General features: G+C 36.3%; 2 protein-coding genes across 8 annotated transcripts in view; both read left to right on the top strand.

Annotated features, from left to right (window-relative positions):
• Positions 1-699: 699 nt before the first annotated feature.
• Positions 700-2,192, top strand: LOC111076287. 3 transcript variants are annotated; one of them, XR_005967576.1, is made up of 6 exons: positions 700-759; positions 817-978; positions 1,038-1,371; positions 1,440-1,764; positions 1,849-2,010; positions 2,073-2,192. XR_005967576.1 is itself a non-coding variant. In XM_022370023.2 (3 exons), exons 1-3 carry the CDS (start codon positions 1,562-1,564, stop codon positions 2,117-2,119), a joined length of 438 nt encoding a protein of 145 aa, XP_022225715.2. In that variant the 5' UTR covers positions 1,431-1,561; the 3' UTR covers positions 2,120-2,192. The 3 variants fall into 3 exon arrangements, 1 of the variants encoding a protein (XP_022225715.2); XR_005967575.1 differs by lacking the exon at positions 1,440-1,764 and having other exon boundaries at positions 702-759; XM_022370023.2 differs by lacking the exons at positions 700-759; positions 817-978; positions 1,038-1,371 and having other exon boundaries at positions 1,431-1,790.
• Positions 2,193-3,132: 940 nt separating this feature from the next.
• LOC111076282 (trissin receptor) overlaps positions 3,133-14,148 on the top strand; it is a 53,187-nt gene continuing 42,171 nt past the window's right edge. For 2 of the 5 annotated variants that reach the window (XM_022370017.2, XM_022370013.2), the window contains exons 1-2: positions 7,839-8,024; positions 9,107-9,698. The gene's annotated coding sequence lies outside the window, so the exon portion shown is untranslated. Of the gene's footprint in view, positions 3,220-7,838; positions 8,029-9,106; positions 9,699-13,938; positions 13,959-14,148 lie in introns of those variants that run through there. The other 3 variants (XM_022370015.2, XM_022370014.2, XM_022370016.2) reach the window with 3 other exon arrangements.

Genomic DNA, 14,148 nt, shown 5'->3' with positions numbered 1-14,148 from the left:
GCAAAGCATCGTCTTGAGATTCCCTATAGTATGGGCGTGCCATGGTGCTTTAGGTATTATTCATATTTTATAAGGGTTTGCCTCCATAAAATATTTTGGTATGTTTTTGTTTTTTTGTTCCCGTGTTTCCATCCTTATTCGATGTTCTATTGCATTATCATTAACTTCCACGAGAAACTTTAATGTTTCGGCAATTTTCCGGTACGAAATTCCATTTTTGTGGACGTTTTTTCATGCCCATGGGTATCAGAGTGCTTCAATGCAACATCCTTTCCATTCCTAAAATAATATAATATCTAAACTTTGTTTTATGGATGTTTTTATATCTCAAATTGCTAAAACTAATTACTATCAATAGTTTAAAACTAAAAAACTCTTAGAAATACGCCATTTTTACGAAATATTATAACATGTTTTATTTCGGTGTCCTTATTACTTGGCACAGCCAAAAGTGGATGAAGAACAAAATTTGTTATTATTTTTTTCCCCGTTATACTTGGGTTTTTTACTTTTTGTTTATGGAGTGCGAACACGAATAAACTAATAAAAACTAAGATCATCTCAAAATTCCTCACTGTATATTTATAAATATAAATACATTATATTGACTAGGTAGACAACCGTAAATAATTCCATTTCCATGCTAAATGTGCAATTTCCAGCCATGATCTTTGAGAAAATTTTATATTATTGCAACAAATTCATTATTACTCGTAGGCATCGCCATGAAGCTTTTCTTGGTTCTACTCCCTTTCTTTGGTGGGTTTTCGGTCTCTAGTTTATTAAGATTCCTTACAATCTTTTGTTATTTTAAAGCTATGACTACATCCGGAATTCATTGTGCCACCAACTGCTCGCTAGCCTGCAACAGAATGTACTGGCCCCATTGTGGTTTTGCCCATGACTGTAATTTGGAAGCAGACAATGCGTGTATTTTGGGCTATGAGATCTGCAGACGTGGGGAAACTAATATGCCACGTAAGCTAAGATCATAAACCTCAAAAATATTAAACTTGTTTCAATAGAATTTGCCTCAGCATTTGAAAGAACAGCCGCTAAAGAGTGTCCCACCAATAAACCCAAATGCCGACGTGTAGATCCGTAATGAGAAGATGGTATCTTTGGGATTGGAAGTTGTAGAACAGAACCCCATCGCATCGAAATATTCAGTTGCAAAAAATGTTTTTCTTTACCGAGCATTCACATTTGAAAAAAAGCAACCCATGCAAAAGGAAATATTATTTTTACTGCATGAAATTAATTATTAATTTTGCGCCATTTAACGACTCAATTTTGATCTATAAAGCCCGCTTGCATGACGCTGAAAATATTTATATTTTTGGAATATCCCAACTTTTAAGCATACATTAAGTAAGTTCTCTCTAGTACTTTGAATAATGAATTTCATCATTAATTTGCATTTCGTATACTTTATGGAGGGTACTCGTCTGTATTTGCTACCCATAAAATCCATAAATCGAAAAAATAAAAATTATGGTCGATATATTTGTGGGAATAATGTGGAACATAAATAGAAATACGACTATAGTCTCCTGAATTTATGTATGCAGTTCACATTTATCAAAGGAGCTCAAACATCTGCTTGAAGTGGGAATACTCTCTGCAAGAGGCATATCCGGGGTTATGCAAACTGAATCTAATTGCTTGCAAAATGATAAATGTTGCGCCCAACAGTCTGGATCATTGTGTGGTGTTAAAAAATATTCATTCTATTGCAATATCCCAACTAAGAATGGTCATGAGGTTCATATTGATATTGTTTCTTATTGGTAAAGTTTAGAGCCTGAATTTTAGAATTTTATTAGATTATTTTGTTTTCTTTTTAAGCTATGACCACGTCAGCCAGTATTGACGATGGCTGTAAGTCATTCTGCCCTTTTGTCATCAACCCAGTATGTGCTTTTGATGAAAATGGTGTTGGTCATGACTTAGCTAACAGTTGCAGGCTCGAAATGGCTGAATGCCAGCGTAAGAATATAAAATTGCCACGTAAGATTACAAAAATACAAGTTTGTGAAAAATCAAAAATTAAAATCAATCCCATTTCACAGCATTCAAAAAGGTTACCTTTACCCACTGTCCTACACGTAAGAGGTAATATGTATTTGTTTTCAATCAAATAAATATTATTAAGTACCCATTATGGTTCCAATATCTGTGGGGAAATGCGAGTTGGTCTTTGGATTTTATTAAATTTAAACGTAAATAATCTAACTACACATATATCGTAGAGCTGTAGTTTACATTGAAAATACTCCATTTTATTGATGCTATTAACGGCTAGGAAACAACAACTTCTCTGAGTTTGAAAGATCTGATCGTTAATACCCTCTTCGAGGGTATATCTCCGCTTCATACTCCATACAAATTTCTGGTTATGCAACCTTTTAATTGCTGGAAATATAAGAAATGATGCGGTTATTAGTCTGTTTATTTAAAATAATTCCATGAAAGCTAAAATAAGCATACTGTTAATTCTTTTCCCTCCTTAATTTTTCTTTTCCCACAGAAGCAGAATTTTTGTTCTTTTTTTTATTTTATTTCTGTTCCCTTAAAGCCAAATCAGGAAATCGACTGATAGATCGAACTCTCACAGAGTGCGATACAACAAAATCGGGGAATTATGGTGTTTCGCGTTTTTTGATTTTAAGAGCTAATTTGTCTAATTTATTAACAAATTTAACGAATGAAATGAGCCACATAAGAACACACAATTTTAAACTACAACACAGCATTTAACCAACCATTCCCCCGGGGTTATACCGATAAGCCATGCATTACCGATACACATTCTTTAATATATATCCCCTTATCTTCTACAATTTCGATAATTGTATAATACAAATTTTAAAAAATTTCGAAGGCTCCTAATCCCGAATGGAATTATTGGCATATATGTATATATTTTGATAACCAATAATTCAATGAGAATGTTTTTATGAGATACAAATTGCATATTTATGAAAATATATGTATGTATAAGCGTTGTTGAATTTAAAAAAAAAAAAATATAAATATAAATGATTATTGGATTTTAATAAAATTGTTATTTTCCAACTCCTCATTAAATTTGAAAGTTAATTCAGTTTTTGTTCTTCTATTATTTTAAAGGTATCAAGAAATTAGAGCTCAAAATAGTATAAAGCTGTGAAGGCCCTTTACATGTCAATATTAATGGATTTTTGGCTGAATTTAAAGGTAAGCTATTAATTTGTACTAGCTCAAAATTTATGAAAATTGTTTTGCTTAAGGAACTTAATGCCATAAAAATAATAATCAGCTATTGATATGGACTAGGCATCTTTAGACTTTAAGTGTTCGAAAATGCCTTTAACAAACATCTGTTGAAAATCAAAGGGCCCTGCCACGACTAAACTTTGCCAACTAAACCTGTGAAAAGTTTCGACCCCACCCGAAAAGAAATGGAAGCAAATGGCTTGTATAATTGTCGATGCCTGAGGATACTTCGGAGCTCTTCGGCGCATATTCCACCCATAGCCACCCCCCACTTTTCTGTCACTTAAATATCTGCTGCTCAAGGTCGTGTTTTGGGCTCGATTTGCACATGCCCTTCGACACGCACACAAAAAAGTGGCTGTCCGGCCGAGAATCTTTCATGCCGCTCTAGGCTGTCATTATTCATTAGACGGTTGGCTGGCTGAAAGTATGCCATAACCTTTGCCAACGTGCCAAAGTTGCGGCCGCCAACAGGGGTCAACATATTCTTACTGGCTTCTATGGTTGTGTCGCTTCTGCTGATAATTAGTGGAAAGATACAAAGCTTCAAGCCACTTGAAGGAGCTTCCAGAATGGAGTTACATTTGTATTTCACCTTCCTGCTTCCTGCCATCCTGGGAAGAGTTGAGTCAAGCAGAAAGCGTTGAGAAATTGCTGCCTGGAACACAGGCAATTGATTTGCTTTTATGGCAAAACACATAGTTAAGTCGGGAACGACTATGGGCTCTTGGCACTGCTCTTACTTCATCTTTTCCAGCAGGTCTTAAGTCCCTCTCTCTCACTCTCTATCTCTCTGCTGCTCATCATCTTTACGGCTCTCAGAGTTTATAGTGAAAGCATTTGATTAAATTTGTACGCTTATGTGCACAGTCGTAAAATGAGTTATTTGTGGGCCCAAACAATGCTGCCCAAATATGTATGTACATATATATGTATGTGAGTGTGCACATTATATCTGTGTATATTCCTTTGATAAACAAAATGCTTAAAACTGATTTTATTCCAAAATTAATGTTTATTAAACGACGATCCTTGAATTTATGGACGCAGATTTTAAATGCATGGCTCTGAGCGGCTATTCTTTTTTATCGCTACAAAATATATGCCCTGAATTTATGCAATTTTCATATATGAAAATTCATCAATCAGTCAGCAGAGAGTTGTGTGTGTGTGGTTAGCCAGCGGTTGTGGCTTGGCTTGGCTTGGCTTTGCTGCTTTTTCCCACGACTAAAAATGTTGCTGGCCCCGGAAGAACTGTTGCCCACCACTTCCGGAATGGATATGGGAAAAGTTTTTTCAATATTTTTTATTGTATACCCCTGAGAGCTAAGAATATTGTATATTGTTTGTTTTAATCCAAAGAACTATTTTTCATGGAATTCTGCAGTGTTTTATCGTCAGCTTTATTGATTGATTGATTAGCTGGCTTTGAATGGCCTCGAACTGGTTCTTCAGCTGGTCACGACATTTATTCAGCTTCCTTCTTGGCTTCCAAATTGCATTGATGTGTGTGTGAAGTAAAAATCAATTAAATTTCTATGGGATTGTGGATCACACATGGCCAAGGGCGAGGTGGAACAATTTATATAAATTTTGTTGCCCGTTGCGCCAGCTGTGACACAAAATTAAATTTGCATCCAAAGCCCAGTGGGAACCTTTTATCGCTTCGCTGGTTGCCTCATTCCTAAGCCCAATGCACACATACTTAAAATATTTACCAAAAGCTTGCCATCGATGGCCAAGTACGAGTACTATGGTACTCCCCCATACAGGCATGTGGCAGCGGCTTATGACTACTTTGCCACTTGAACTTGGCCGTGGATGGAACGATTTAAGTTTCAGTTTGATTTTCTTTTTTTTTGTTTGTCTCTCTCTGGCGGAAATTCAAGCAAAGAATTTCAGGAGAGGAGTCTGAAAAGTTGCAGGAGAACAGACAAGACTACCCTCCGTTGTGGAACAGAAAAACTTGCCTTGTCTTTTGGTTAGTTTGCGGCTTAGCCCACGACAAACATTGGCCAATTCGTTACGATCCTAACTATAAACATATGCATAGTGCAGCCTTCCCCCTCCCTCGTCAGTCAGTGACATTGGCTGTGGCAGTGGCTGGGGCTGAGGCTGAGACTGTGTGTTGCAACAACGACAATTGATTTTTGTTTGTAAACTTTTATGCAAGCAAATCTACGACAATCTCCAACCTACAACCTCTAAACTCCACAGACACACGCGCACACACACACGTTGCAAGTTTTGCTGCTTTGTTCAATTTTTCAGTATCAAGTTCACGTTGCAACTGCCACTTGACTGAAGGATTGCCTGGGACTACGCAGAATAAAAATGGCACTGGGACTTCACATCTCAAGAATCGATGAAATAAATTCAATTTGCTGCACGCATTGATGGCGCACTTTAGAAAAGCAGCTACAGGAAGATAGAAATGATAAAAGGAGATGAGAAAATTAAGTTTGGATATTAAACAATACCAAGAGGCAACAGATAAAAGAGGGGAAGCTAACAAAGCGCACTTCCGCACTGAGTTTGGTACCCTTTACTGTAAAAAGTATATTTTAACATGTGTATTTTTACAGCGACCCTTTTTAACATAGGAATGTTAACAGCACCTTTCTATGCACTTCTCATAAAAGGTAGCTAAGCAGGCGTCTCTTATGCGAGTATTCTGCTGTTTCCCTCTCTTTCTATCGTGCTTTTACTTTCCATATCTGCTTTCCAGTCCTTGCCTTTCCATTTGTTTACGTTTACCGTTCATAAAGCACTTATCTTCGTTCCCTTCCTTTTCCGTTTTATTCCCACTCATTATCCCTAATTAGAACCCCAATTTTCTCCTTAAAACTCCTTGCTCCATAGCAAATTTTTCTCTTTCCTGCAAAAAAAAAACCATATGCTCGTCCACAAAAAAAAAAGACATCCACAAAATGAAAAATGCATAGTTTGCTTTTGAGCGCCACATCTGTGCAGCAGCAGCAGCAGTGGCTGTGGCAGATGCAACCACTTAACTGGCGGAACTTCCGCTCTACTGCCAACAACTTCCGTTGCAATAAAGTTGGACATTCTGTCCAACAGCATTACCCATTCGCTTGCACCAACCATTAAACCATCCCTAGCACATATCTTTCAGCCACTCGGTTCGGCTAAGTATTTTCAGTATTTTGGTTGGTTGGATCGTGAATCGCTAACCATTATCATCGTCAGCACTCAGGCAGAGTCATCACTTGTTTTTTCTGGGTTTTCCGCACGTTTTGAATTTAATGAGCGTGCTCGGAAAAATCCCCCACCCTCTGACACTCACACTGTCCGCCTCTCATTCTCTTAGAATTCCGCAACGCGACGCCACCTTGGTGATTTTCTCTTAATTGCAAGGGCCATAAAATGGTTCGCATCCTTCGGCAGTTGAAGCTGTTTTTTTTTCTATGGATTTTTCATGCTTCCTTGCTGCTGTGTGCACATGGGACTGCATTAATTTCGCCACCCAGACGCAGCTTCCTGTCTGTTCTCCGCCATACCCCACAGATGGCTATGGCGATGGCTGTCGGCCAAGTCATTGAGGTTGTTGCCACTCTTGTGGTTCTTGTTGCGCATCTGTTCTGCACGTTTCTGTCATGGTGAACCGTAACTCTATTCTGGCACTCGACCACAGCACATTTTGGAGGGATTTTAAGCCAACTATAATGGTAGAGAATTGGCCGGAAAGGGCAGTGTATCCAAGGAATTATTATGTTTTAAAGTGGGGTGAGGTTTTAGAACCCAATAATACTAATTAGTTGTAATCGGGATTAAATTATATTTAAGAGATTTTAATTGATGTTCGAAGGATTATAAACATTAAACAAAATAACAAAAGTACAGTGAGAATAAGTCCATAATTAATTTGTACATACAAACGCAAGAGTGTGAAAATAATTACTTAATTGTGGAACACCTTAAGCTACTACACAGGTCACACGCTTAAGTTGCTAGCATCGACCCTGCTAATCCCCCTGCAATCAGATTACTCATACGTAGTGTGTCACATTTCATAAGAGCATTGAAAATTAGCTTTTCCCCAAAATGCATTATTTATTCGTTTGACATTATCATATTACACATGCAAAGATGGCGGGGGCCTAATTAATTCTTTACCGTTGCAACGCCTTTGCAAATTGTAAGACGGCCACAGCAACAACATGCTTGTTGGCTGTGGCTGTGGCTATCCCACTGGCCAGTGGAATGAAGAGAGAGCATGCGCACGGAGAGAGCGCACAGGCAGGCAACAAAACAGCCGGCAAAATGCGCGCCAATGTCAAAACAACAGAAGCAACAGCAACCACACAGCGACAGAAACTACAACAATTTTTGTTACTAGTTCAAGTTCAATGCAACAAAAGCAGCAACAAAGCGCCAGCACGTGACGCAAAAAGCCCCCCAACCTACCGCAACAACAACAAACAATGGCAGCCACTGTTAATGTTAACAGCCAGCTGTTAGCCAACTGTTAGCCAGCAACTGGCTTGGTCGTCCGACTCCGACGACTTTCGGGAACGAGCGCCAGCAGACATGTCCCGACACACGTTCAGTCATGAAGTAATGCAGCTCGGGAAAGCACCGACAGCGCGCATCTCAAACGATTCGGAAGCAAAATGCGAAAATGCTAAAGAAATTTGAACCGAACCTATCTGCGTACCGAGTGCTTTTTGGATAATAATTCAAGTGTTTTCGTACTGAGAATTCTACTCAAATTCGAGTGTTGGATCGTGCTTTACCCTTATGCGTGTGTGAGTGAGTGAGAACGTGATTTTTTGGGAATATTTATGCTGAAAAATTAGATGGAAATGTCAAAACAAAACAAAATTATGGCCATGTGATTTATGAAGTTTTTGAAATCTCAATAACAAAAATATTCACAGAAAAAGATTTGCACAACTGTAAAATGATCAATTTATTGTACAATATTAAAATCATAATTCCTTAAGTAAAATAAATTAATAAAAAATAAAAATAATACTAATTTTAAATGTTGAATTTTGATTTTAAACGGATAGACAATAATTTTTTTTTATTATTTTTCTTGAACAAAAAATTAAGAAAGTAATAAAAAAATTAAAAGTAAAGAAAGTAAATAATAATACAGAATTTTAATAAATAAAGCGAAAAAATTTCCATCTGTAATAAATTGTACTTCAGTATTAACTGACACAAGCCATTTAAATAGTAAAAAACACATATAATTTTCCTAAAAAACTTGTACAATATACACACTTAAAGATTATGAAGATACTTAAAACAGATGTCGTAAAAAACAAAGCAATTTCAAAACAGACTTTGGCCCAACTGTAACTAATTCCCACGCGCTTGTAAATTTAACGAGTTTCCACTGATATTCTTAAATCTGCTGCTTACTGCACTCAAAACTTTAAGTAACTGCGGAAAGCTTAGATATTTTTAAGTGCTGTGGGGGATACATAGTTCCAGCAGCATCAGCAGCAGCTTCTTGCATGTTGTAACTTCAATTTGATTATGGTCAGGATAGGGGATAGAGTGGCGTTTCTGTGAAAAGTTATACCCAGCAATGATTGACACCATTTGTCATTCTTCATGGCGGCAATCTCTTGGGCAAACCTTGAAACGTTGTTGCCTTCGGTTTGACGACCTCCATCAGTCAGAATTAAATTACTCAAATGATTTTTATTGGTATAGTAAAATTGGCATTGGGCGACATTAAATAAAGTGGCATTTGCCTTAATCGGCTTTACATATTACACGAACGAAAATGATCAATTGGCTTCCGGTTCGCCTTTAAGTATTTTGTGCTACAAAGCAGATATTTTATTTTAGTAATTCTTAATTGTATTTTTAGAAATGAAACGAATTATTTGCCAGCTTTAATCGGAAATGGAAATCGTAATAATTCTATGTGTGCCTTAATTCTCGTACAGCAAAAGAAAACAAGTAATGTAAAGCGTGCTGCCAGCGATGCAAAACCAAACAAATTAACGAAACAGTTTGTGCCATAAAAATATGCTTTAAGCATCCAACCAAAAAAACCCAATAACCAACGTTTTATGTGAAAATCGAAAGAACTAAGAACTGGAAAAATTTCAATGAAAATCAAGTTAAAGTCGAAAGAGGAGAACGAATTCCCCAAGAAACCAAAAAAGCAAATATCTGGCAGGCAGTCAAAGCTCTTGTGAAATTGTGCTTTGCATGTTAAATCATGTGAAAAACTAGCGATTCATATTGCTCACTGGGAAAAAGACTCTCCCATAGATGACAATGTTGAAAGGACAGAGCAGCAGCAGCAAAGTAGCCAAAAAGTGAAATTGTCCAGAGTCAGTGCACAAAACGAAAATTCAAATAGCATCAGCATCAGGGATAAGAAAGCAACGAAAAAACGAACTTTAAAAGGATTCGTAGTGGAAATATAATTCACCCACAATACTCTCAAACTGGTAAGAAAGTTTTTAAATATTCCTATAAATATTCTTTAATACGAAAAAGTTAACCGTTCTGCTGTATAAATTCCAAATGATGATTATTTCTGGATAAACACACACAATTTTTCGGGTATTTCCTGAACGCCAAGTAAAAGTATTATTGTCAACAAAGTGAATAAATAACGTTGATGGGTAACCTTTCGCAGGTGTGCCTTATGTCTTTCCGCTTCTGTATTGTTTTTGTTTGTTTTGCTTTGTATGTATTTGCGATTTTGATTTGCGTGTGCGTGTCCCGATTAACAAATGGCAGATTCCTGTATTTGTCTAGGAGCCCACGCCCATACGACAGGCACCTAGAGGTTCATTAAGGTACCTTTTGAAAAATGTGTCTTACGGCACGGCACGTGTGTTGATTATATTCTGCACTCTATGGAGGGCACATTAACTGTGTTATGGAGTTGGAATTTATGTAAAGTAATTGAAAGGGAGATGTAGTTAGGGGAACCTTCTGTGTTAAGTAGTAGAAATATTTGGGGAGAAGTTCATATTAATTGTAAGATTATTTCTAGAACATAGATAACATCTACCCACATAAGATAAAACATCAACAGCAAATAAATATTACAGTGCAAAAAGTTTAAAATATTTTGCCAGCTGTTGAGATATTTCCGAAAGTAACTTCCTCCTATATCCTCTTATTGGCAGCCACAATCGAAGTAAAAATCGAATTCTAAATAGAGGGTATGCTATAATCGAAATATAGAATATACATTTAATAAATGTTTTAATTTTTTTCACTGAAACCATTAATCATATTATTCTCATTCAAATAAAATCCTTGGCTGTAAGCACCTTAGAAGTATGCCTCTAATCCTTATATTTCATAAAGTAATTCCCCAAAATAGACTTCCTAGAAAAGTTTCACAGAATTACGATTAAATCTTGATATGTATTTCCCATAAAGAGATCACCTTCGACTGTTGTGTTCTCTTGAGAAATACAAAAAAAAAACTCTTAATATAAATGTCTTCTAGGGCTTACAAGCAAATGCTCAGTCAATGACAGCTGTCATTTCTCAAGGCCCCCCACCACACATCCCACACACCACAACCACCAAGCACACACGGTGTCCTCTGTTGATTATTATCTTCATCAGTTATAATAAATTATTATACGCTTCGGGGAGCCGCAAAAAAAATAAATCCTAATAGAGAAACAAAACAAATTCTGTGGCCAGAGTTCTGAAAGAAAAAAAACCAAGTTCGACGGGCACATTTTCGGCAATTTCCGGAGACTTCATGTTGTGCCCCGCCATCGAGGTATAAGGCCCACCACAGATTAAACAACATTTTCTGATTTAGACATAATCGGCATCAGCAGTAGCATCAGCATCGACAGTGTGGCAGCAGCATCGGCATCGGCATCAAGTGCTCGTTCAATGGCCAAAACTAAATGAAGCGCAAATGACAAACATTGTCAACTCAGTTGGGAAGGTGTGAGACATAGAGAGAGAGAGAGAGAGAAAACGAGAGAGTGAGGTGACGTTATCTCCCTCCTTTTCTGGTCGCACTCGTACTCTCTGTTGTCGACAGGCTCTAAGGATTTTCCCAGAGTTGGTTTTAATGAATTTCCCCTGTTTCTGGCGTCAGAAACGTCTAGTTTTTGTTGGTCCCAAATATTTATTTAATTATGCTTAAAATTTACAGTTTAATTAAGATGTAAATTAATTAATTTGTTAGCTTAGCTTCTCCTTTAAGGATTAATTAAGGGAATTGAAGAGAGTTTCATAAAATTGGTAAACCTAAAAAAGCTATGCCATGAAATACCTTTATAAGAAATTCTTTATATTAAAGTATAACCAAATATATTTCCTGTATGAATTAAATTTAGACATTATTCGCTCGAGAAAACACTTCGGCATAGCTACATTCTGGCGGAACTTAATTTGCCGTGAAGTAGAAACACGTTCGCCACTTGACAGTGCAATCACAGCAGGGGGTTTTCCTTCCTTCAAAGCATTCGCGAGTGAGTTGGCCATTTTCCGACCAAAGAAAAACACAGACACACACTCAATTTGATTTCATAGCATGACACAAAGACAGACGCTCGTCGTTGACGACAAGTCATGTGACGACAAGATGATATTCGACTCAACAGCTTCAGATTGTTTCCTTGAGAACACATCTGTAGCAGTGGAATTTTTAATATTGCTTCTCCCACTCGTGGCTGCAGGCCGCCACTCCGACCACAAACATAAAACGAATAAAAGAGCCAATAGAGCCAAAGATATTTATATAGACATTATTTTTGAGAAACATAGTAATGGGTTACTGGTCTGATTCTTTTATTCATATAGGATACGAAATTAAAGTATTATAATGCCAAACGATTGTATGTACATTTTGCAATTTAAGATGAAATTCATCATTTTATAGGGCAAGGTCCATGGATAATTTCCTTAATGCTGTGAAATAAGAGTTCGTATTTTGTTGATACTATTATTATTATTTTTAACTTACGTTTTAAATTTTTCTCTAAAAGCAAACCGCTCTGATAAACGGCATAGCATTCGTTAAAATACTGAAGGACACGTTGACACACATTTGAGTTTAAGATCCCTTGACGTTGCCACAGCTTAAAAGCAACAGAGAAATCTTATTAAATAGTTTAGATTTTACACAGAAATACTCACCAATTAGAGAAAGCATCAAGAATATCCTCATAGCAATGCTATAACGTAAGATATGCCAATATGTATATATTTTGTATGTATATTTTTAGCTACCATGAAATGCTTTTAAAGAACCAGACGAATATGCGCAAAATGTAAAATTTTTCATTCAATTAGTTTCAGCTTGCATAACCCCAGGATATGCCCCTTACAGAGAATATTCTTACTTCCATCAGATATATGAGCTTCTTCTGCATATATAAAATCAGGAGACTATAGACCATAGTTCTTATTTTTTTTATTTATTTGATAGCTAGAAAATACATATATAATCCATAAAGGATACGAAATGCAATCCGAAATGAACAGCCAGCAAATATTGTAATATCATACGATGTATGTACATTTTGCTATCAACGACGAAATTGATCAATTTTTTTGCCAGCAATTGCCTTTCTTAATTTCCTTGAATGCTGCAAATTGAAAGTTTGTGTTTTTTTTTTTTAATATAATAACTATTTTTGTTAACTTACGCTTTGATTTTTTTTTTAAACGCATACAGTTGGCATATTTTGCATGACATTCGTTATAAAGGGGAGTTCTGAATCCATCATCATGAATCCCGCAATGTGGCTGCCATACTAAGTAGCACTTTTTATTACACGTACTAGTATCATTTTGTGACAAAGCCACAGCTTAAAAATAACAGAGATCATTTATTAGATTTCCGAAATTTGCGCTTTCAAACTCACCAATTAGGGAAAGAATCAATAATATCTTCATGGCGATGCCTTTAAGATGAGATGAGCCAACCGTATGGGTACTTTTAACTATCATGCAATACTTTTAATCATTCAGACTAATAGGCGCGAAATTTGTAATTTTGCATGCAAAATTGTAAGGATATTCGAACCATTATGGGTATAATCATATTTATTTAATGGTTATAAAATACCTATTTGCGTAAAATTCTTTTTACTTTCCGGCAATCGCCATAGATCATATTTTTTAGTGCTGTGAAATGAGATTGATTTTAATGTTTGCTTTTTAAACGGTTATTTTTGTATTCTTACGTGTCAAGTTTTGTTCCCTACGCTTGCAATTTGCAATATCGTACTTGCACTCGTTAGGAAAGTAATGAGCTAGACCATTTTCATCAGCCGCACAAAGAGGCTTAAGATTTTTAGGGCACCATGTCTTACAGAGAGATTTAATATCGCTTGACGTGGCCATAGCTTAAAAAAAAAACAAAATAAACTATTAAAATTCTAAAATTCACGCTCTCAAACTTACCAATTAGGACAAAAATCAAGGGAAACCTCATGACGATCCTCAGTTGGGATATTGCAATAAAATGGATATTTTTAACACCATCCAATGCTTTTAATGATCCAGACTGATGGGCGCAACATTTCTCATTTTACATGCAATTATAATAGTTTTAGCTTGCATAACCAGAAAATTGGTAAGGAGTATGAAGCGGAGATATTCCCCTCAAACGTAGAGAAGTTGGTGTTCCTGAGCCCATAATAGTATCGATATTGGAGTACATAGGAATACATTTCTACGCTGAGTGATTGCTACTACGCTACTGATTATTTCCGGTATAAATTTAAAAAATCCCTACAGTTACTGCAACCATTATGGTTACATAATCATATTTATTTAATTGATAGCAAATACCTATTACCTTATAAGTTTAGGGCAGGCGCCAAAGATAAGCTTTTCTAATGCTGTGAAATGGGATTGATTTTAATTTTTGTTTTTTCACAAACTTGTATTTTTGTAATCTTA

This window comes from Drosophila obscura, unplaced genomic scaffold, assembly GCF_018151105.1.
Source record: "Drosophila obscura isolate BZ-5 IFL unplaced genomic scaffold, ASM1815110v1 contig_179, whole genome shotgun sequence".
Lineage (NCBI taxonomy): Eukaryota > Metazoa > Arthropoda > Insecta > Diptera > Drosophilidae > Drosophila > Drosophila obscura.
Note: the sequence above shows the minus strand (reverse complement) of the source record. Positions and strands in the feature narration are given on the sequence as shown.

Excerpts from the sequence above, each read along its gene's own strand:
- LOC111076287 (XM_022370023.2), top strand. The coding sequence starts at position 1,562 with ATGTATGCAGTTCACATTTATCAAAGGAGCTCAAACATCTGCTTGAAG. Across the intron at positions 1,791-1,848 it reads ATTGATATTGTTTCTTATTG|CTATGACCACGTCAGCCAGT; the intron begins GTAAAGTTTAGA and ends TTTCTTTTTAAG. Across the intron at positions 2,011-2,072 it reads TAAGAATATAAAATTGCCAC|CATTCAAAAAGGTTACCTTT; the intron begins GTAAGATTACAA and ends CCCATTTCACAG.